Source organism: Danio rerio, chromosome 18 (genome assembly GCF_049306965.1).
Source record: "Danio rerio strain Tuebingen ecotype United States chromosome 18, GRCz12tu, whole genome shotgun sequence".
Lineage (NCBI taxonomy): Eukaryota > Metazoa > Chordata > Actinopteri > Cypriniformes > Danionidae > Danio > Danio rerio.
Genome location: NC_133193.1, coordinates 51,714,483 through 51,739,000, shown reverse-complemented (window position 1 = coordinate 51,739,000; position 24,518 = coordinate 51,714,483). Strand labels below are relative to the sequence as shown.

Here is a 24,518-nt window from a genome sequence, read left to right as displayed (position 1 = left end):
TAAGTTATTTAACTGACAAAATGCAAACCGCAGTTTCTGATGGTGAATGGGCTTATTTTACTATGGTAAAATGCTTTAAAAAGCTAATTATTAAGTATACATATTGACTACAGTATAATCAATTATTAATATTTCATCATGTCCCTCTTGAATTTGATTAGCACACATTCTCATGCACACACACATTTGAAGTCAGAATTATTAGCCCCCCTTTAATTTATTATTATTATTTTTTATATTTTCCAAATGATGTTTAACAGGGCAAGGAAAGTTTGATAATATTTTGTCTTCTAAAGAAAGTCGTATTTGTTTTATTTCGGCTAGAATAAAAGCAGTTATTAATTTTTTAAACACCATTTTAAGGTCAGAATTATTAGCCCCTTTAAGCTATATTTTGTTCGATAGTCTACAGAACAAACCATCATTATACAATAACTTGCCTAATTACCCTAACCTGCCTAGTTAACCTAATTAACATAGTTAAGCCTTTAAATGTCACTTTAAGCATATGCTCCTATACAGTATACAAATCCACATCAATATTCCAGAATCATTTGCCTCTGGCAGACATCACTGTGTGTATTACTAACATATATAATAACAGCATTTTTGGAAAACAAGTAGATTATGCTTACTTTTGCATAAACAAAGTTAGTGGATGTAAAATCATTCTCCTGAAGCGAAACCAATTGAAAACCACTGATCTACATTGTAGCATTGATTGGAACTGAAATGAACTCAACGCTCTTTGACTCCCCCTGCGATTGCTTCACAAGTTGCAGAGCAGCAGGAGTGTGTAGGAGTAGCTGTAACACAGTTAGCATTGTATTATACTATGTGTGTGTTTGTGTGTGGTTCTGGTGTTTATCACGTCATGAGGACTAAATGTCCCCGAAGATATAGCAATACCTGCAATTTTTGACCTTGTGGGTACTTTTGTTTTTGGTCTCCATGAGGAAAATGGCATGTAAATCACACAGAATTGAGCATTTTGAAAATGTTAAAGTGCAGGATGGGTACTGAGTTAAGTTTAGGGATAAGGTTTGGGGCAAGAGGACTGATTATACAGTCTGCACAGTAGAAAAATCATTGCATCGATTGGAGGTCCCCATAAAATATGAAAACCCATTGCATTTGGGTGTGTGCCTTATGGTCCTGACAATGTGGGGACCAAATATTCACACAAGTATAGAAATACTAGTAAATCCAACACAATCTCACTGCAATTCGTAACTTTTTGATTTAGCGGCTAACTCGTATGAATTCGTACCATCTAATTCGTACAATTTATTACGATTTGCTCATCACTCAATTGTTGGGGTTAGGGCTGGGGTTGGGTGCCACGCCTCCTTTTTTAAAATCGAACATTTTCGTAAAACTGAATTCGTACAAATTAGCCACTAAACTGACTAAACGTAAAATACTTACGTTTCCTCGTGAGATCAGGCTGGTTAATCTTGACCTTGTGGGCACATTATTTTAGTCCCTATGAGGAAAACAGCTCATACCTCACAGAGAATGAAGGATTTTGCAAATATGAAACTTCAGATTGTTATTCTGAGGGTTGGGTTTAAGGGAAGGGTTGGGGAAGGTGTCTTTATAAACAGTCTGTACGGTATACAAAAATTATTTTGTCAATGGGAAATTCCTATAGAGTGACGTGGTGGCACAGTAGGTAGTACTGTCACCTCGCAGAAAGAAGGTCGCTGGTTCGAGCCTCGGCTCAGTTGGCGTTTCTGTGTGGAGTTTGCATGTTCTCCTTGCATTCGCGTGGGTTTCCTCCGGGTGCTCCTGATTCCCCTAAAGTCCGACATGCCGTACAGGTGAATTGGGTAGGCTAAATTGTCCTTAGTGTGTCAATGTGTGTGTGTGGATGTTTCCCAGAGATGGGTTGCGGCTGGAAGGGCATCCGCTGCTTAAAACGTACTGGATAAGTTGGCGGTTCATTCCGCTGTGACGACCCCGGATTAATAAACGGACTAAGCCAACAAGAAAATGAATGAAGTTCCTATAAAAGATGAAAACCCAACATTTTCGTGTGTGTGTCTTATGTTCCTAACATTGTGGGGAAAACATTTCCCCACAAGAATAGAAATGCTAGTAAATTTTGACCTTGTGGGGGCAGTATTTTGGTCCCCATGATTAAAAACACATTAAGAACCCAGTGCTTATATAGTAAAAACGGTATAACAAAGTTTTGTGGTTTTACAACCTTGACTTTTCCTTGCTCTCTACCTGAGCACCATAAACCTTTATTTAACTTCGAGACGTTTATTCATGAATTTACACAACGGAATTGCCTGCAGCGTCTTACTAGAGAAGCGTGAAGTTTGACGTAATATACCCCCGTAAATAAACACGATATAAGTCACGCACACACTTAAACGTCACTTGAGTTAAACATATAGTTGAATTGCAATTTTATTTGTGATCTTTTCTTTTATATTCTGCTCGAATGAAAGCAGTTTTAATTTGTTTGGCATCATTTTTAAGGGTCAATAGTTTTAGCCCCCTTAAGAATTAACTTTTTTACATTATCTTTATGCCCTTAAATAGTCTTTTCGATTGGCTGCAGAACACACTTCTGTAGCCAATAACACTTTTGTAGACAACAGCTGATTAATACCATCTTGCAACACAACTAGTAAATATTATGCACTGCCATGATGGCAAAGATAAAAGAAGTTATTAGTTATTAAAATGGCGATTCATTCCGCTGTGGCGACCCCTGATTAATAAAGGGACTAAGCTGTAACCAAAACGAATGAATCAATGAGTTAGTAAAACTATTATGTTTAAAAGTCTCTCTGTTAAACATCACTTGGGAAATATGTAGAAAAGTGTTACATTTTCACTCGTAATGTTCTTATGAGAAAAGAAATCATGATGCAACATGCTGTTGAGTCCACTATGAAGGGCACTTGTCAAATGTGAACAAACGTCTGATGTAAAAAAACTAAAAACCTACAAAAGGTGACCAGCATTACTGGGGTCGGGGGGGTTGAATGTACAGTTTGTACATTATAAATATAATTACGTCTATGGGAAGTGCCTGTAGAGATAGCTGTATGTGTGTGTGCTTGTTAGCAAAAGAGAAAGACATGGAGAGAGTGTTGATCTCAATAAGCTAGTAATGGCTGGTTTCATGCACGGACGCTTTTCAGATCTATAAATACGGGCACAACACCTTCAGGCCAGGGGTTCCTCGGTCTATTTGTGGAGATCAACAGTGACACTGGAAGCCGCTGACACACACACACACACACATGAGTCCTATGATAACAAAACTCCATTATTGAAACTGCTGTAGGAAGACTTTGCTGGATCACTGTGTCATTGTCATAATTATAAGTTAGCTTTGAGTACATTTTACATGTGTGATGATTTTTTTATTACGACATCGACTTTCGCTTTCAGATTTAAAGGGCTAGCATTGCACCAGATGCCCTTAAGTGGTTTCGTTTGAAAGTGTAGAATCTATATTGTATGCACATATGCATCACTTTGGTTTTTATTCTACTGTACAAAAGTTATTTACACTTAAAAACACAGTATTTTGGATACCCAAGCTGGGCATTGAACATTGGTTCATTTTCATATGGTTTATATAAGACACATGTACAAGTTATCGCTCAAATGAAAGCTCTTGCCGTTGCTCATCAATTCTAGCGTTCTTTTTACTGAATTATATTCACATATCAAACAGTTGCCGAATGAATCACGGTGTTTCCATGGCACAGAAGTGAAAACAATACAAGATTAATTAAATATCTATAGTGAGACGCCATCCAGCAGTACATCCTTGATAAACTGTCCGACGTGCACTGCTCTCTGGGGTCTTGTGCTCAAATCACCCGCTGACTGCCTGGAGCTCCGATGTGCACATATGCTGCAGTGTGTGTGTGTGGTCACTTGATGTGCGTTTTCAGCAGTATAGTGTGGAAGTAGGGCTGTTCAGAAGTGCTAGATGAAAGACCAGTTTCGACAAGGATCGCTTTTGTTCTAAAATACCTTTTTTAATGTAAGTTGTAGTGGTGTAAATGGGGCATATGTACTTTTCGAGAGCGTGTTGCTGGCTTAACATCGTGATGTCCATCAGCCATGGGTGATGGGCGATGGCATTGTCTATCGACCTAGCCCAACCCCAGATAAATAAAGGGACTAAGTCAAAAATAAAATGAATGAAGTTACACTTTTAAACTCAACAACTGAGTTGACCCAACGTCGATAAATTACAACAAGCCAAATGCTGATGCACAGTTTAGAGTGCACAGAAAACTTCTCCAGTTACAAATCAGTCACTTTACAGCATCTTCTGCTGATCTGACCACTTTCCAACATTCATTCATTCATTTTCTTGTCGGCCTAGTCCCTTAATTAACTCGGGGTCGCCACAGCGGAATGAACTGCCAACTTATCCAGGACATTTTTACGCAGCAGATGCCCTTTCAGCCATCTCTGGAAAACATCCACACACACACTCATACACTACGGACAATTTAGCCTACCCAATTCACCTGTACTGCATGTCTTTGGACTGTGGGGGAAACCGGAGCACCCGGAAGAAACCCACGCGAAGGCAGGGAGAACATGCAAACTCCACACAGAAACGCCAACTGAGCCGAGGATCGAACCAGCGACCTTCTTGCTGTGAGGTGACAGCAGTACCTACTGCGCCACAGTGAAGTTTATTTTTAAACTAATTTCGAGAGGATCACGTGCTTATGATTGTTGACAGCTGTTCCAAATTTAGCTAATGACTGATTATCCTATCAGACGATCCTTAACTCACTAAATAACCAGACCTTTTTCATCTCAATATCTTTGTCTTGAAGAAACCCCCCACCCAGCCCTACTTTCCCTCCTTTCAAACGGGCGACACGGTGGCCAGTGATTAGCGCTGTTGCCTCACAGCAAGAACGCCCCTGGTTTAATTCCCTTCCAAACCAGGTGACATTTCTGTGCGGAGTTTTGCTCGTTCTCCCCGTGCTCGCGAGGGTTTTCCTCCGGTTTCCTTCCACAGTCCAAAAACAAGCACCCTAAATAATTAATCCAAAATATTTTAGCCAAGCTCTGAGTACACCTTCAGCATCCATATCTGACACTTAGCTACAATAAGCAGGAGGGGGAGTCATCGAGATCTACCTGAGCTCAAACTCCCCTCTCACCCTGCAACGGGAGGGAGCCCAGGGCTCGAGGATCTTTTAAGCTTAGGGCTCTTTCCTGGGACAGCACGCCAAACAAGCTTTATTATCAACCATCAGCTAAGTGTGAACTCTTGAAAGGACCATTGAGAGACTCAAACACAGCATAAATGTGAAAATATTCACTGACACTCAACAAAGAATCACAATGTATTAAGAGCCGGGGGTGTAAACTTTTAGAGATGATATCTTTTTTTTTTTTTTTTCACGTAGTCCTGCCCACGAAGCAGATAACGCTTGCATGTTTCCCAGAAGACAAAATAAGTACAATGTACCACAATCATCCATTTCAAAGCAGCTCATTCTGTTCCTCGTTTGAGCCTGTCTACATTTTAGCATTGGCGAAATATCAGATGTTAAAAATTTGTCCTTGAAACAAAAACATCAATACAGTGAATAAAATTTATTTAACCCCCCCCCCCCCCCCCCCCCCCGATGGTTGATGGTTGATTCCTGTGAGTTGTTCTGTAAAGCAGTATGTCGTTCATTTGGCTCTCAGATTTTATTTTCTTTACTTTCTGCCAGTTGACATTTCTGTGTGGAGTTTGCATGTTCTCCCCGTGTTGGCATGGGTTTCCTCCGGGTGCTCCGCTTTCCCTAACTTTCCAAAGACATGCGTTATAGGGGAATTGAATGAGTTTAATTGGCTGTAGCGTATGAGTGTGTGCGTGGATGTGAGTGTGTATTGGTGCTTTCCAGTACTGAGTTGCAGCTAGAAGGGCATCCGTTGTATAAAACATATGCTGAATAAGTTGGCGGTTCATTCTGCAGTGGCGACCCTTGATGAATAAAGGGACTAAGTTGAAAGAAAATGAGTGTTATAGCCAATCCCCCCCCCAAAATACAACACTGTGTATGAAAAGCATCGTCAATGCAGCGTGATGCACCGAGATATCGAATGGAACCGAATCGATAGCATGATAATCGTAACCGAACCGTGGGACCAGTGTAGGTTCACAGCTCTAACCCCTATATACGTTTCTGGAGAGCGCCAAATACTTTAGCAGGAGGTAAAGTATGCATTTTTGTGCTATTGCAGTTTTTGTTTTCGGGAATCCACCAGAGGGCGCTGTGCACGCTTTTTCAGATCTCAAATTTCTCTCGCGAATGCCATTCATGCCTGCTGTCCTTGTGTAAATCCACCCGGCCAACTAATTAACTGACCGATCTACTGACACACTCCCTCCTTCCCTAAACCTGACAGACAGTGTTTTCAAAAGCAATCAAGAAAAAGAAAAGCCCTCGTTTTTACCTCATTTGCAGATTTTACTATATTCCTACCCTGTTATTTACATGTTTGTTTTATTTGTTTTTGTTTTATTGCTTTCTGGAACTGTTCTTTGCTGGACTCGAACCATGTCATTGTGGTCAACTCCTCTCTTTCTCAAGTCTGCCAATGTACATGGCGAGCTACTGGACAAACTGATAACAGCAGGAAAGCTGTTCATATGGAGGTAAGTAGTCAGCTGGTAAGCTCAAAGTTACGGCATCATCCCACCCGTAGCGTTGATTTAAAAGACGAAATGCAGCCATACATACCTCTGGCTACATCAGGGGTTCTCAACTGGTTTGGCCATGGGACCCACATTTTTACATGGTCATCAAGCCGCCACCCAAATCTTTTAGGAACTATAATACAATTTTAGGATTTATAATTAATTTGTATTTATTTGTTAACGTGAACTAGTAACAGATACATCATAAGACATTCACCAAGACTTACAAATCAACAATACTTTATTGCTGTCATTGCTGGATCAGAAATTTTACAAAGTAAAAACGACAAAAACTGTTAATAATAAACTTAATAAAACATGTTTTATGGTTTCTAAATGTTGTTTTAATTTAGAAGGTTTCATGCTTTCTTTTGAGAGCACCTCACTACATATGACACTGAGGCTTTAAGTCTTTTTTTCATCAATATATATATATATATCCATACTTTACATATTCGGGGTCGTACTTGCGCTTCAACATATTTGTTGCAATAATTAAATGAAATTTCACATGTCAAACGGTAGGGTTGTCGTGCACACATTTCAAAATAAAAGTCCGGTATAAGCAAAATAAGTAAAAAAGTTTTGTTGTTTTTTTTTTTTTTGACCACACACTCCGCGACCCACTGAAAATGTTCCCACGACCCACTTTTAGGTCACAACCCACCAGTTGAGAAACATTGGGCTACATAATTCACAATCTCCAGAAATGTATATAGGGATACATTTTCAGACTGATTCCGCTGGGGCGACCCTTTATTCATTCATTCATTTATTTTCTTGTTGGCCTAGTCCCTTTATTTATCCGGGGTCGCCACAGCGGAATGAACCGCCAACTTATCTAGCACGTATTTACGCAGCGGATGCCTTTCCAGTCGCAACCCATCTCTGGGAAACATCCAAACACACACACTCATACACTACAGACAATTTAGCCTACCCAATTCACCTGTACAGCATGTCTTTGGACTTTGAGGGAAAACAGAGCACCCAGAGGAAACCCACACGAACGCAGGGAGAACATGCAAACTCCACACAGATACACCAACTGAGCTGAGGCTCGAAACAGCGACCTTCTTGCTGTGAGGCGGCAGCACTACCTACTGCTCTGTGGCGACCTCTGATTAATAAAGTTACTAACCCCAAAAAGAGTTTTTTGGGGGTCATCTTAATTGTTTTATGTTCAATTAACCTATATTTGTAAAAAAATTAAAAATTTTGTTTACTTAAAAGATTTGTGTTGTGACAACATGAAGGAATTAAGTTAAATAATTGATTTTTACAAATTTAAGTGGGTTGAACATAACATTTAAGTTGACCTAAAAAAAACCTCAAGAATTGTGTTGATTTAGCTTATTTTAAATTCGTTTGGACAAACAGCAAATATAATTTTCTTGAGTTTAATCTGTAGTGAAATTAATTTTAAAAGTAGCCTTCCCCACCCTGTATATGCATGGATTAGTAGTCTCAAAGACCTGTTTTACATTAAATGAAATATAATACGCCTGGGTAATTAAACCAAATCTGTAAAAAAAAAAAAAAAAAATCCAACCCTGCAATTATACGGTTACTGAACAGGCACTTATCTAATGGATCACGAGAGGCTGACAGACGTGAACTGAAAATCTGCGCCTTTAGAGGATGCCAATTCTCCACAGGTTTGTCTGAGCTTTCAATGAAAAGCCGGCTCTAATAGTCAGTGTTAAATTTTAAACTGCTCGAGCGCACATCAATAACCTTCAGCCTCCTCCCTCAATCAAAACACCAGCTCATAAAGTCGGCCTTTAAAAATCCATATTAGCTATAGAACATTAAGTCAAAGCCAGGTCTTATCTGTGGGTTTTGAGACTCATTAATAGGAAAATGAATGCTAGGTTAATGCCTGCTGCTTTAAAACACAGATAAGCCTATCCTAATGCCACTGGACATATTTAGTGAACGCCGTTCGGTTATGAGCACTCAATGGACTGCTGGGTTTTAGGCCCTCATCATGGTTGGCTGGTGATTTCTTTTCTCTAATAGGGGTGAAGATCGTGTTCGCTGACCTCCATTGATTTTAAATCCATATTGTTAGACATCCAAGATCGGCTTTGAAAGTGTATGCGTTTACATTCTGTCATTTAGCAGATGCTTGTATCCAAAGCGACTAGTTTACACTTGTAGCTTGCTTGGTTTTATTCATTCATTCATACATTTTTCTTTGGCTTGTTCCCCGATTTGTGTCCCCACAGTGGAATGAACATCCAGCATATGTTTCACAGTACTGGGAAACACCCGTACACTCTCACGTTGCCGGCAGCTAGCTCTCTGCAACTCTCACATGGTCGCCCACTGAAGCTAAGCAGGGCTGCGCCCGATCAGTACCTGGATGGGGGACCACATGGGTAAGCTAGGTCACTGCCGGAAGTGGTGTTAGTGAGGCCAGCGGGAGGCGCCCAACCTATGGTCTGTGTGGGTCCTAAAGCCTGGTTTATACTCGACGCGTCCTCTTGTTCGCTTGAGTGCGTGTGGCAAATGTAACGTCATCGCGGAGTTTGCGGAGGTTCGCTTTGGGTGCGTGCATCATGATTTCGGCTGGCGGTGCGCAGGGCATTTTTTGAGACTCGAGTGGAGAGTGCGTGCGACTGATTTGAGTTGAATATGAAACACTTTGAAGAGATTTTGTCTGAAACTGTACGACTGTACACACATCTTATGACTCGTGATCAGAGAGATATCCAGATAATCAGTAATTCTTGCCTAGAAATTGCTCCAAAAGCGGAGACCACGAACTGTACACAATCAAGGAATATGTTTTTCCACCAGTCCTAGATTTTTGCACTGATGTATTTTGTTTAATTTTGTATTAAAAACAATTTAAAAGTTACAAAACTATAATGAAGTCACACAATTATTTTTGATAACTGGAAAGGAATACAATATACTGATGCCCTGTTTCTCTGGGCTTTATTGTTGATAATGGTCAAGAATGTTGGACCATCACTGCCTTTTTAGCATAAGAATAGGACAGAAACTAGCCAGACAGTAATGTGTGAATTGTGGAGCGGGCAAAATCTAAAGAAACATCTGTATTTTTTAGTGTGTGCTTTTTTTGCTTTTATTTTTGCGATAGTAAAACATTTATTTGTAGAGCAACTCATCTTCTGTTGTCATTAATATTTTGATAAATTGTAATAGATATACTGTTCCAGATAAAAACAAAAGCAAGTGATGACAGATTATTTGCTAGAAATAGCAACAGCAGTGAGAAAGGAGGAAAGTTTATGTTAAAAAGTTTGCAAAAACCTGAGGGATGTTTGTTTCTGACGAAGAGGCCATGACAAAAGTGGAGACCCGGGTACACAATTACTGATTAAGTTTTTCCACCAGTATAGGTTTTACACTGATGTATTTATTTGTGGAAAAAAGAAATCCGTATTTTTTAGTAAGTGTACTTTTTTTTGCTTTTATTCTTGCTATAATAAAAATATATTTGTAAAGCAACTCATGTTTTCTTGTGATTAATATTGCAATAAACTTTAAATGGTAAAACTGTCCGAGAAATGAACAAAAGCAAGTGATACATCGAAGTTTGAATAAAAAATCTTTAATGGTTATAAAAATGCTTATAATCATTATAAAATGTATTAAAAACAATACTAAACAATTAGTTTAAAAGTATTGAATGATATTAATGATATGATGCACTTCCGGAAAGTTCCTACTTCTCTGTTTATCCGTCTGATTTTACGGTTGGTTTCTTTTGACCGCCCCCTGTCGTTTTAAAGAATATCACAGCGGTGAACGCAGCGAGTATAAAAGCCTCGTCCGTTTTGTGCAGTCAGCAAAGCAGCGCGATGCGGCGCCAGGTGCGAGTATAATTCGCCCTTAACGCCCCAGTATAGTGACTGGGACCCGAGGTTCGACTCTTTGTGGTCTTTAAAAATCCCAGGATGTCCTTTGAAAAAAAATAGGGGTTTAACCCCAGCATCCTGGCCAAATCAGCCCACTGGCCTCTGTCCATCATGGCGTCCTAACCCTCCTCATATCATTATTGGCTTCATCAATCCGTCTCCTCTCCACCAATCAGCTGGTGTGTGGTGTGCAGCCTGGCGCAAAATGGCTGCCGTCAGTCATCCAGGTGGATGCTGCACACTGGTGGTGGATGAGGAGATCCCCTTTTATTGTGTAAAGAGTGTTTTGAGTGCCCAGGAAAGCGCTATATAAATGTAAGGAATAATTATTATTATTATTTACACTCAAACACTATGGCCAATTCAGTTCATCAGTTCCTATGACTATGGGGAAACCGGAACACCCGGAGGAAACCCACGCCCATATGAAGAGAACATGCAAACTCCACACAGAAATAACTTGTTTTTATAAATCAACTTTCCAACGCAGTGCATTTGTCAATGTATGCAATGCTGCAAAGCATATCAGAAGGCTTCAGCATGCCTGCGAAGCTTTAAACTGCTTATTGTATGTATTCTGGAACACTCTGTCTCTCAAATATGTTTCCATGTCATGTTCTGCAGTGGGATGAACTGTTCATTAGGGAAAAGGATCATTTCATCGAAAATCAAGCACAAAAGCGCTTATGTTGCAACAATTATATGATGCAAATTGCATCCGACGAGTCGTCATTACAGTCTCATCACGTTCACGCAAATTGCAAGCTGTACTCTGGAGACTCACTCCTGACCCTCAGTACTGGAAAAATAATAGACTCGAGCGCAGCAGCTATCCATCATCTCTGACACATGCCAGTGCTAAATTAAAGCATCACAATATCCGACAAATCAGACACCAGGTTGTTTGTGACCTTACTGCTCTCGCCGGGTCATTAGCTTTCTACTGCACATCAAAACGAAGCCATCATCCCTCATTAGCAAGTGGGAGTAGACTTCGATCTGAGCCTATTTGTAGGTTTATCCCGGCCAATAGCACCCTGATCTATACCTGGTCATCTGTCAAAGGCGTAATTTACACAGACCCGTGTAGATCAATGGCATCATGACCCATAGCTATTGACATGTGCTTACGTAGGCAGATCTTCTGTTTGAAAACGTTTGAAAACGTTTCAAAGTGACAGGAAGGTTGAGGAGACTGCTGATACTGTTTGTCATATGGCATCTAGAGCCCAGAGCAAGGTTAGTGTAGGATTAAATGCTTGTCCTCAATAACAGTACATTTGCTGTAAACACTGAAAAACATGCACATTTCCATCACTCTGCTGAGCCCTCATTGGTATTCGCTACAAAACAAGCCCAAAACGGGACGCCTTCAGAGGGGAGCATGTATAATGAATAGGATTTAGATTAGCCGTGTAAGTTCTCTTTACACAGGAGCCCGGTAAATAATTTGAATTGCAAACATTCACCTGAGATGTCTGATGTGAAACCACGGGAAATGTTTCAGTCTGGGAATGAATCTCCAATTAGTGTAGACAAGTTAGACAACGCAGGCCTCTTAATTCCCTAAACGGCCTTGAGAATAAGGAAATCTGCTCGAATCAATATTGCACGCGCTGTTCTGCAAGGTCAGTAGCGGAGATGGAGATCTCTAGATAAATCACTTTCATATATTCTGATTGCATACAAGCAGCATTCTCCCGCTCTCCCACATGAAGCAAATACGGAAGTCACTGTAACTGCAATTCATCGAAATTTCACTAGTCCTGGCTCCATATAGAGCAAGTTTCTATTGATCCCACTGTTAAAACGGCCAACTTTACAGCAGAAAAAAGTTTACAGCCTGGTACAAAGAATCGTTTTGGTTTATAAAGCTAATATTACCCTTCACGACAACTGTGAGAGGGTGAATTTTTTTGTAACTCATCCGTTTCCTTTATATTAGGTTTTATTAAGTCTGCATAATTAATAGCATGGCCACTTGAGTGACAGCTAGGTCTTACTGTTCACCGTCACTTCACCTTCCGGCTGATTAGCTGCTGAACACTGCATGAATATCATATTTTTGTTTTGTTTTATGTAGCGTTACACAGTCAGTTGCCTTTTGGAATTATTTCTTACAATTATCAGATGATATGGCATGCTGTGTGCACTTAATTGTGCACACAAATCCTTCAAGTGACCTCCATTTCCCAGGCGAGTGAAATTATATACCTGTATACCATCTCTATAAATGTATTTGTTTTATTTAAGATCCTTTATATTTTTCTTTAGAGCTGTAAAGCACTCCAGAATCGGACTGATTGATTAGCTGTAGGCTCTAGAACAGTCATCTGAAGCGTTGTCATACATGGGTTTGGGCGGTATCCAAATTTTAATACCGTCAAACCTTCTTCCTATTTTACCTCGGTATCCGGTATTACTGTGCATAATTTAAAAAAATTATAATGTAAGGCTCAGACAGCGTCACCAAACTGTTGGCTTGTGCGTAAATCATTCAGAAACTGAAAACTGTATATGCAACCTTTCGTTCAGGTTTGTCGTCACCTGTCTTGTTCATATTAGAGATCTGCGCGGGACGCTCTCTCTCATTCACACACACACAAAAACACACACATACATAAACAGCATTTACGGGAGCGATATTGTTGTCGATATTGTTAGACCACCCGCTCCTGTGCTTTATTCGGAAATTTATTCCTGCACCGCAAGAAATCTAGTCTGATCGTGGTAAATGCGAACTAGAGGTCTGCACTCCCACGGTACAGCCGCGGGAATGCAGACCTCTAGTTTGTATTTACCATGTCTCCCTTCTTGTTCGGTCGAAACACGAAATACTGCCAAACTGCAGAGGTTGTGTTTTTTTTTTCGAGACCAGCTCACTTGGTTCACGACTTGCCATCTTACCTCACCCCTATCTCTCTCCTCGACAATGTCCCGTGATGACAATCACGCTTACGCATTTTTAGGCATTAAATGAATAATATTTAATACTTGTCTCCTATAAGTGCATTGTTATTTATGACGGTATAATGGTATTGAAACTGACACCGTTTTTATTTTTAGACCCCGCGGTATACCATATTACTGTATTACCGCCCAAGCTTAGTCATACAGTGTTATGCCTGAATTTCATCAATAGCCTTGCATTCACTAACACAGACTATCTGAAATATTTGGATGTAATTTGCGTTTTCCTCCTGTAGAAAAACATCGTAAGAACAATGTTTGGTGCCTCAATGTATAAAAACAGTGTTTTTAAATAAACCAAACACTTTATAGATCTAGAATACAACCAAGCACATGTGGTCAGAACACAAACGAGTCACAAGTAATGAAGTATTGAGCGTTTCTCACATAGAAATTCCAGTCTAAGCAAAATTTTAGCAGTCTGTAGCTCCGCTCACGCTCCACCTCTTTGCCCTTGTTTGGTATCCCCCGGACAGTGTGATGACATGCGAACAAAATGGCAATGGTTGGCCACGCCTACTGGTTGCTTATTTAGGGTTGTTTAGAAACCTACGGGCATGTCAAGGATACTACGTGCTAGGGCTGGGTGATTTGGCAAAAAAAAAAATCTAGTTTTTTTTATAAAGTTTGACCGATTTCGATTTATTTATTTTTTCTATTGTTACTAGTCCTCTCAAAACATTACAATAACATGACTGAAGTAACATTCTCTTTAAAAGTAACTTGAAAAAACATCTGGTTAAGGAACATTGTCATACAAAAATCGGTCAAGGTGTAAATAAATGTAAAACAAATTAACGAGTTAAACAGCGTTGCTGAAGATTTGAATAAGAAATATTTGTGTAAATATTGCACTGGCAGGAATACAGAGGGATTTTTGCAAGTTTTGCTGAGCCTAGGCAATATTGGCTGTCAGCTCAGCTTTGACTTTGTCTTCTGATTGAATGACTGGTTGTAAAGCTGCTGCCTTTTTCTTAAAAAGATACAGTGGAAGAAAAGGACTGAACATGGAAACTGTAAAGCCTAATTAAACCCAATGTGTGAAGTTGTGGATGTATAGTAGGAGCAAATACAAGCACCAGATGTGTGTCTAATAATAATATATTTCATCTATTTTTCTTTTTTAAATATCGATCATTTGATGCGCTTTGCTCCACTCTCTGTATTATGCTACCTGATCTGTCTGGTTTTCAACTAGGTCCGCTAAATGACGTCATGGTGGCGGGTATTTTCATTTCCTCTGCTATACAGGCCCTCACCTCCACTCGCGTTCAAACCAAAAGATCGGCGCGGTTTTTCACATGGCAGGCTTTTACGTCCTTCATACATGTTGAGATCGAGATTATCGACTTGATGAGGGAATGTCTTGACAATCCACACAGACGTGATTCAGATTAATTTAACAAGTAAAATCCTACATGACTTCACGCTTTAACAGGCAGTCAAGCAGGTCGCACACCAGAAGCGCCGCAACACGGCGCGCACATGACAGTTCAAATTATCACACACCAAGCGCGCACATGATATTTAACATGAGACTAATCAGATGGCGCTCTGTGGCGCGGCTGAAATATGACCTGCGTCCTGAATCGTGGCTGGGCGGAGCCGGTGTGTGTATAGAAACCTGTTTAGAATTCTAAAATCCATGGCGCTGCGTGGTGCTGTGCGGCGCGTCGCCGAGAGGTTCTTCTGGTGTGCCTCCTGCTTCATAGAGTGAACCAAAGCGCATTGGTGCCATTATAATGTATTAAATATATATATATTTTAAAAATCGTGATTTCTCGATTTGATTCAAAATTAAATCGTCTTAAAACGTAAATTCGAATCAATCGAAAAAATCAGAAAAATCGCCCAGCCCTACTACGTGCATATCATTTACAGTCTATGATTAAATACAGTAGATTTGCTGCTAAGGTCATGGGATTGCTGGTATTGTTCAACTCCATATTAAGCAGACTAATTTATGAGAAATTAATCTAAAAAAAAAAAAAATAGATGACTGTGCAAACAGTGCTAGGGCTGCTGCGGTATCTCTGCACCCAAAACTTCTTAGTAATCAGTTTGAATGCCACAACACCTCAGGCTCTTGTAGTTCTGCTAATTTTTTTATACACGATCCTAAGGTTTAAAAACCGTCAACGCATAAGATATTTTAAAAGCAGTTTCCTCATTGAACTCCCTGACTGTTATTGAGTTTCACTGACCTGAGTACTGGAACAATGTTAATTAAAATGAAGAGTGGAAAAATCAACTTTCTTTTGCTCCAATAATCTTTCCGAAGGATCCCCTCCAGCAGAGTGGAACAAACCCGGAGTGCTTTCATCACCTTTCACCTCTTTCCAAAACTCCAGCCTGGACAGGTTTGCAAGGACGTGGTTAGCCAGAGACCACAACAGGCACCCGAAACCTCTCATGTGTAGGAAATACACATTTTAGCATCAATATTGAAACATTTATATTCTTGTCACCTGTTGAATGTTATTTCGTGTAGTCAGCATGCTCAAGAAAGCGTTGACTCAGCAATGTCAGCAAATGAGTAATGCCAGTGGAGTTTGGTATATTTAAATGCCTGACCTCCAAGTCTTACCGCTAGAAATTGTGGAAAATTCATTGAGGTCAACTGCTCTACAGAGCTTGGCAGTTAATGCACAACTTGCTCCTTGAAGCCATTCCCGAAAAACACTGATAGTTAATGCAAAGCTTCAAACATTTCATTTCACTTTAATGGACACTATGACAGGTTAAGGGTCAAGGAGAACATACCTGTAGCTTCAACCATGCCTTCTAAGATGACCACAATCTCGAACTCTTCCTTCTCCATCTGTGCCCGCGACATCTCCCAGAAAGGACTCTTCTCGTTGATCTCATGTGAGATGATAAGAGGAGATACCAAGAATAAGCGATCGTCTCCTGTGTCGAAGCCAATGTTGATGTCTGTCTGATTGAGCGGAATAAACTCGCCCTCCTTGGTCTGCTGCGAGCGGATGAGTTTGGCCCGAATTGACGCTTCCACAATGTGGGAATTCCTCAAGTCGCCCACCCTGAACATCAGGCACATCTTGTTGTCCCGCACCGAGATCACAGCATTGTGGGAGAACATCAACGTCTCTGCTCGGTTCTTGGGTTGTGAAATCTTTACAAACATACACCCTACCATCATGGCGTTGACAATCGACCCCAATATGGCTTGCACCATTAGAAGTATTATCCCTTCCGGACACTTCTCCGTGATCACCCGATAGCCATACCCAATAGTGGTCTCGGTTTCGATGGAAAACAGGAAAGCGGATACAAAGCTGTTGAGGTTTTCAACGCAGGGGGTCCAGCCCTCCTCGTCGCTGTGTAGAAGATCTCCTCGTATCAGTGCAATTAGCCACCATAAAAACCCAAAAAACAGCCAGTTGACCACGTAGACCAAGGTGAAGATGAAGAAACTGAGACGCCATCGTAAGTCCACTAGTGTCGTGAAGAGGTCGCTGAGATAACGGTAGGTCTCTTTAACGTTTCCGTGATGAACGTTGCACTTGCCGTCTTTCTGGACGTAGCGCTGACGGGGTTTCTTAACCGGATCAGAGATGAGGTGGGTACGGTCTGTGGGGATCTGGGATTCCCTCAGGTGTTTGGGGAGTTTCTTCACCTGCTGTTTGGAGGTAGAGAAAGTAACAGCTTTAGTTTGACACGCAGTAGTGTGTAGTGGTGGTATTTTTACACTTGACTCTATTTTTAGGGCTCTATTTGAACATTTTGTGAGTGGCGCAAAAGCATTAAGGGTGTGTCCAAATCCTGCACCTGTATGAAAATAGCTACAAATTACGTCCGACTCGTCATATTGCGCCGGGTGTATAATAGGGCTCGAAGTGTTAGTTAAGAACCTGGTATTTTTTTGTTTATTTATTTGGTTCTTTCAGGCATATATCAGCAGGCAATTGCACAAAGCTTCACACCAAAATAGCCAGCCAAAGATTCCTTGGACAAGGTTGTCTTGGCCTGATTGAATACAAACATTGGACCAGTTTGGTTGACGTGAGGATTCAATCCAACTCAGCAGACTGTTGTACTAAACATAATTGCCTTTCTTTGTGCATTTAAACTCATTGAACTCGTTGCCTTAAAAGCAACAAGTTGTCTTCGCTTAAAGGGGTCATGAAGTGAGATCTCAACTTTCACTTTTGATTAATAAAAGGTCATTATACTAAAAGAATATCCTGTGTGTCAGAGCTGAAAACGTCACTGCTACTGAAATATCAGCTTTCATTAACAGCAGGCCTCTAGATCCTAGAATGTATCTACTGTATCTATTTGGTCAGTGGTTCTCAAAGTGGGGGTCGGGTCCCCTTGAGGGGTCGCGGAACAATGAAGGGGGGTCGCCTGGTGATTTCCAAAAATCTACTCATTATTATTAGACCATAAGAATTACCATATTTTATCCATAACCAACTGAAGAGAAAAAAACAGTCGTTTATAGTTACTATAGTAGCTTATTTACTTGTTCTATTGGATTGCGACCCGTGGGGTAAGTACATTAATTTAAAGACACAGCAATAGCGTCAGATGGAGCAGATTGATTTTATAACACCAGGTTAAACTTTCTGGCCCATTTACAGCACTGAAATACATTAAAAAAATAAACGAAGAACAGACTTTGGTCTATTGGTGTGTGTGTGTGCGCCATTGCATGCAAGTTTTCTGTATTTATAACCACCTCAGGGGATATTGGGGGTCGCGAGTCACTGGTATTGTTATTTTAGGGGTTGCGTGCTGAAAAGTTTGGGAACCCCTGTGTTAGGTAATGGGTAGGTAAAAAACATCCTCTACTGAAAAATGTAGACTTGCATGTTCAGATGGATCCACAAAAGGATTCAGTTCCTCACGTAAATTGAAAGGGGAGTCGAGTACTAGGTATATATGAAACAGTCCCAGCAGGCACAACAAGACGTCAGATTGACGTTGTACCCCAACATCATGGGGACGTTGCATTTTGACGTCAGACCCTAAGGTCAGGCCGATGTCAATGTCCAACCGAAAATCCTAAAATTACACCTTGACACTGTGGGGATGTTACCACTATGACGTCTATCAGATGTTGGATTTTCGCTGTCATACCTGACAAAATGTCAGTATTTGACGTCAATATGATGTTGGTTTAAGATGTTGGCTCGATGTTGGATTTTGGTCACTTTCCAACACAACCTAAAATCAATCAAATATCAACGTCTAATGATGTGACAGCTTAATGTTGTGTGGAGGTTACCACTATGACGTATATCAGACATTGGATTTTGGTTGCCATACTTGACGAATAAATGTCAGTATTTGACTTCAATATGTTGTTGGTTTAAAATGTTGGCTCAACGTTGGATTTTCGTCACTTCCTAACCAAATATTAACGTCATTTGTTGTTATTGGACATTAAAATAATGTTGCCCTGGGGACATCATGAGGACATTACATTAGAGTGGAAATGAAAATCAGTTGACGTCAGAACCAAAGGCAAGGCAAGGCAAGGCAAGTTTATTTATATAGCACATTTCATACACAGTGGCAATTCAAAGTGCTTTACATAAACAGGAATAAAAAAGACAAGTTTAGGAAAATAAAATGCAGACAATAAAAATTATTAAAAACAGATAAAAATAAATTAAAATGAGTTAAAATAGGTTATAAAAGAATGAAAAAGAAAACGAAAAACATAATAGTGCGATCTGTCGGACGCAGCACAGTGCTCATTCAGTAAACATCAGGCCGATGTCAATGTCCAACGTTGGACAGACGTTAGATTTTAGTCACTTTACAACGCAGCCTAAATACAACTACATGTCAATATCTAATGATGTTACAGCTTGACGTTGGGTTACTACTATGACGTCTATCAGACATTGGGTTTTGGTTGAATAAATTTCAATATCGGATGTCAATATGACGTCGGTTTAAGATGTTGACTCCGTTGGATTTTGGTCACTTTCCAATACAACATTGAATTTTGGTCACCCAACATCACAATGTAAATCTAACTTAATATTAGCATTTTATGACCCTGTGTGCCTGCTGGGGTTGTCCAATTAAAGCAGTGAGAGTTTGATTTCAATCCGTCAGAGTGGACCACATAGAAATTTGGTGTGTTCTACTAGAATAAAATAGTTTGTTATTTAACATTTTGATGCTTTTTAGAGAAACCAAAAGAACATCATATGTGCACTGTAAAACATGTATCGTTGCCTTAAATTCGCAGAATTAAAAGGTCTTTCATAGTTATCTCAATGTACATCAGTAAAACTGACTCACATTTCATTCATTCATTCATTTTCTTTTCGGCTTAGTCCTTTTATTAATCCTGGGTCAACACAGCAGAATGAACCGCCAACTTATCCAGCAAATGTTTTACGCAGCGGATGCCCTTTCAGCTGCAACCCAATGCTGGGAAACACCCATACACTCTTGCCTTCACACACATACACTACGGACAATTTAGCTTAGTCAATTCCCCTACAGGGCACGTGTTTGGACAGCGGGGAAAATCAGAGCACACTCCACGCAGAAGCGCCAACTGGCCCAGCCAGGGCTCGAACCAGCAAGCTTGTTGCCGTGAGGTGATCGTGCTACCCACTGCGCCACTGTGACACCCCTCTGGCTTAAATTTTTAAGTTACATTTTGTATAATTTACCTTAAAAATATTTACAACTGTTTACAAATATATACAAACATTTTATAAACGCTGAAACCTGATTAACGTATAAAAATAAGTTAAAGTAACTCAAAAGCTGAAGTCATGATGGCTTTTTGTCATATTGTTTTTTACAGTGTGGACTTGGATGGCAGAATAAAACAATAAAAAAGCCAGTTTATGACTCCTTTTTAATAAAGTAAACAACCCATTATAATTAGGAAATGTTCAGTTGACTTAACTTAATTTTTATGATTATGCACATAGTTTATGCTTAATTATTTTAAGGTAGTATGACTTCTACCCTAACTAAATATATATCTATATGTGTGTGTGTGTGTGTGTGTGTGTGTGTGTGTGTGTGTGTGTGTGTGTGTGTGTGTGTGTGTGTGTGTGTGTGTGTGTGTGTGAATGCAAGTGCGTTTGGGTGTTTCCTAGTACATGGTTGTGACTGGAAAGTCTTCAGCTGCGTAAAACATATGCTGGAATAGTTGTTGGTTCATTCCGCTGTGGCGACCTCTGATAAATATGGAACTAAGCTGAAGGAAAATGAATGAAGTTAGAGGGCAAATTCATGTGAGTTGCAACCCAATCTTAAAGGATAACGCAGAGGAACATAAACAAGGTGGCCAATGAGAGTAAACACATTTTGACGCACAATGAAATGTTTCCTCATAAAAGCGAACTGAACCATGAAGAAAACGCAACATTGTCAGAAATAAGTCCCTGTTTTTGTAACAAAGCAAGCAATTTACCAGCCTGAAAACGCCCTTAGAAAAATGCTGAGTTTTTATTCTGTAAACAGGAACAAGTTCAAAATAACAACGATGATAAAACGAGCTTCAGCATCAGCAAGTCTGAACCTGTAGACCTATATTAAGCTTCACTGCCAGGAAGTGCACTGGTTGAACACATGTGAGAAGTGATGCTTCCTACAGGACCTGCTGTGTGGCCCTGTAGCCGAGCATATTTTGCAAGCCAGGTCAATAGCCTCCATCTGCTTCTTCCACAGTTGAAGTCTGAATTAAGCGCCCTCCTTTCTGTTTAACGGAAAGAACAGATTTTTTTTTAATCTATTGTTGACAGCACATTATATTTGACTAGATATTTTTCAAGATACTAGTATACAGCTTAAAGTGACATTTAAAGGCTTCACTAGTTTAATTAGGGTAACTAGACAGGTTAAGGTAATTAGGCAAGTTATTGTATAATGATGGTTTGTTCTGTAGACTATCCAAAAAATATTGCTTAAGGGGGCTAATAATATTGACCTTAAAATTATGTTTAAAAAAATTATTAACTGCTTTTATTATAGCTGAAATAACACAAATAAGATTTACTCCAGCAGACAAAATATTATCAGACATACTGTGAAAAATTCCTTGCTCTGTTAAACATCTATTGGGAAATATTGGAAAAAAAATTCAAAGGGCGCAGTAGGTAGTGCTGTCGCCTCACAGCAAGAAGGTCGCTGGGTTGCTGGTTCGAGCCTCGGCTCAGTTGGTGTTTCTGTGTGGAGTTTGCATGTTCTCCCTGCCTTCGTGTGGGTTTCCTCCGGGTGCTCCGGTTTCCCCCACAGTCCAAAGACATGCTGCAGGTGAATTGGGTAGGCTAAATTGTCCGTAGTGAGTGAGTGTATGAGGTTGACAGGCCCAGAGGACAGGCCGGCCGGAAGGTGTAAAAAAATTCGTTATCATATGTACAAGTCTGAAATGGAGGACTTGTTCCAGAGAGCCGACCCCGCAACTATACGGGACTAAGGCCAAAGAAGATGTATTTTTTTTTTTATTATTATTTATAATTATGTAATTTAAAAACATGAAGAACTGAATTAGTTTGTACTCATCAATACTATAGAACATATTTTTATTATTAATATAGTTCTATTTATAAACTTTTTTTGTAATGCATGTACATTTTAAAAATATATATTATTTAATTTATTTTTAGTTTTATACGTTTTTATTATTATAAGATATCATACTATTATATTATACATTTAAGTTAAAGTAAATGAAACCAAAATGAGGTCTTTTAACTTCATTGTGTATCCTTGATGAAGTGCATTCACTTCTTTTGTCAACTAAAAAGAAAAAATACAAAGAAGAAATAAAGAAAGAATAACAAATATTTACTTAACTAGTTAACTTAAATAAGAATATATATATATAAATATATATATATATATATATATATATATATATATATATATATATATATATATATATATATATATATATAAGTCAGAATTACTAGCCCCTGTTTATTTTTCTCCCCAATTTTTGTTTAAATGAGAGCAGATTTTTTGCAACACATTTTAAAACAATAGTTTTGATAAGTCATTATTAATAACTGATTTATTTTCTCTTTGTCATTATGACAGCACATAATATTTGACTAGATATTCAAGACACTAGTGTTCAGCTTAAAGTGACATTTAAAGGCTTCACTACTGTAAGTCATTAGGTTAACTAAGATAATTAGGCAAGTCATTGTGTAATGATGGTCTGTTCTGTAGACATTTAAAAAATGCTTAAGGGGGCTAATAATATTGACCTTAAAATGGTTTAAAACTGCTTTTATTCTAGCCGAAATAAAACAAATAAGACTTATTATAGGATGAAAAAATATTATAGGAAATACTGTGAAAAATCCCATGCTCTGTTAAACAGTATTTGGGAAATATTTGTAAAAGAAAAGAAGAAATCAGAGGAGGGTGAATCATTTTCACTTCAGCTGTATCTCTTCACTAGTGAGCCGTGCAGTGATACAGTTGCCAACATCAAGCAGAGGCACGCTCACGCTGTTCTTTCCTAACAATGACGGTGTTTTGATATCTTTTGCAACCATAATGACATTGTCACAGTACGTCCCTGCACAAAGTACAGATTACTGGAACATAAGAGCACTAAGTGTTTTTTTTTTCTTTGTCTATTGTTGATCTTGTCTCACTTGTGACGCTCTTTGGCTCTACTGTATCTTGGCCCTGGTCCATTTCTGTTTTACACTATCTCCGTATTAACATTCATTCATTCATTTTTCTTCAGCTTAGTCACTTATTAATCAGGGGTCACCACAGCGGAATGAACTGACAACTATTCCAGCATATGTGTTATCCAGCTGCAACCTTGTACTGGGAAACACCCATACACAGTCACACACACTCATACACTATGGCCAATTTAGTTTATTCAATTAAAGAGTCATCATAGTGGCGCATAGTAGGCATTTCTGTGTGGAGTTTGCATGTTCTCCCCGTGATCACGTGGGTTTCCTCCAGGTGATCCGGTTTCCCCCACAAGTCCAAAGACATGTGGTGTTGGTGAATTGGCCGTAGTGCTTGAGTGTGTATGGATTATTCCCAGTGATGGGTTGCAGTTGGAAGGGCATCCGCTGCTTAAACATATACTGGATAAGTTGGCGGTTCATTCCGCTGCGGCGACCCCAGATTAATAAAGGGACTAAGCTGAAAAGAAAATGAATGAATAAATTAAAGAGCCCCTGTTTTGCATTATATAAGGTCATATTTTGGTTTTGGGAGTCTCCAATAACAGGCTGGTATACATGCAAGGTCAAAAAACCCTGTCTTTATCTTATAATGTGCATTTATTTTTACCTAATTATCCCAACGATTCCCATATGATTCGTTCAGCGATTCATTTGTTCCCAAACCCCTCCTTAGCGCGAAGCTAATCTGCTGTCACTGATCGTCATGTGCATGTTATGATCAGTCCCGTGATCCCCCATGCTCTGCTAGTTTCTGAAGGGAAAGGCACGTTCACGTTTTACCGCATCCGGCACTACATATTTAGAGTTTTTCACTCCAGTTATCTTCGTCTTGAATTTACCCCCCCTTTTTTTTTTTAAATAGGGTGACACAGTGGCTAGCACTGTTGCCTCACAGCAAGAGCACCGCTGGTCCAACCTCCTATCAGGCCAGTTGGCCTTTCTGTGTGGAGTTTCTATGTTCTCCCCGTGTTCGCATGGGTTTCCCTCGTGTTCCCCGGTTTCCTCTCAACGTCCAAAAACATAACCCATAGCCAATCGACTAAACCAAGCTATCACCCAAGACAACCTTAGTTTACACTTCTCACATGGCGACAAGCAGGGGAGTTCTCGAGACCTACCTGAGCTCGAACTCCCCTCTCGCCCTTCTAACGGGAGGGAGCCCCGTGCTCAGGGCTCTCTCCCAGGACAGCAAGCCAATTACCCTCTATTGATTATCAGCTAAGTGTGAGCTCTTAAAAGTGCATGTGTTTACACTGTGGGAGAAACCGGAGCACCCTGAGGAAA

At 39.8% G+C, this 24,518-nt stretch overlaps 2 protein-coding genes across 9 annotated transcripts in view; one reads left to right on the top strand and one right to left on the bottom strand.

Moving 5' to 3' along the window:
• Positions 1–24,518, top strand: part of kcnj1a.1 (potassium inwardly rectifying channel subfamily J member 1a, tandem duplicate 1) — a 146,519-nt gene that overhangs the window by 51,649 nt on the left and 70,352 nt on the right. The window lies entirely within an intron of this gene.
• The window catches only part of kcnj5 (potassium inwardly rectifying channel subfamily J member 5), a 71,134-nt gene that overhangs the window by 6,261 nt on the left and 40,355 nt on the right, over positions 1–24,518 (bottom strand). For 4 of the 5 annotated variants that reach the window (XR_012393892.1, XR_012393891.1, XM_695527.10 and 1 more), the window contains exon 3: positions 16,327–17,203. Coding sequence is in view for 2 of the 5 variants with exons in the window: in XM_695527.10 (XP_700619.4) it covers positions 16,327–17,203 (877 nt within the window). In the remaining 3 variants the exon portion in view is untranslated. Of the gene's footprint in view, positions 1–7,305; positions 7,489–13,698; positions 17,204–24,518 lie in introns of those variants that run through there. The other variant, XR_012393893.1, reaches the window with a different exon arrangement.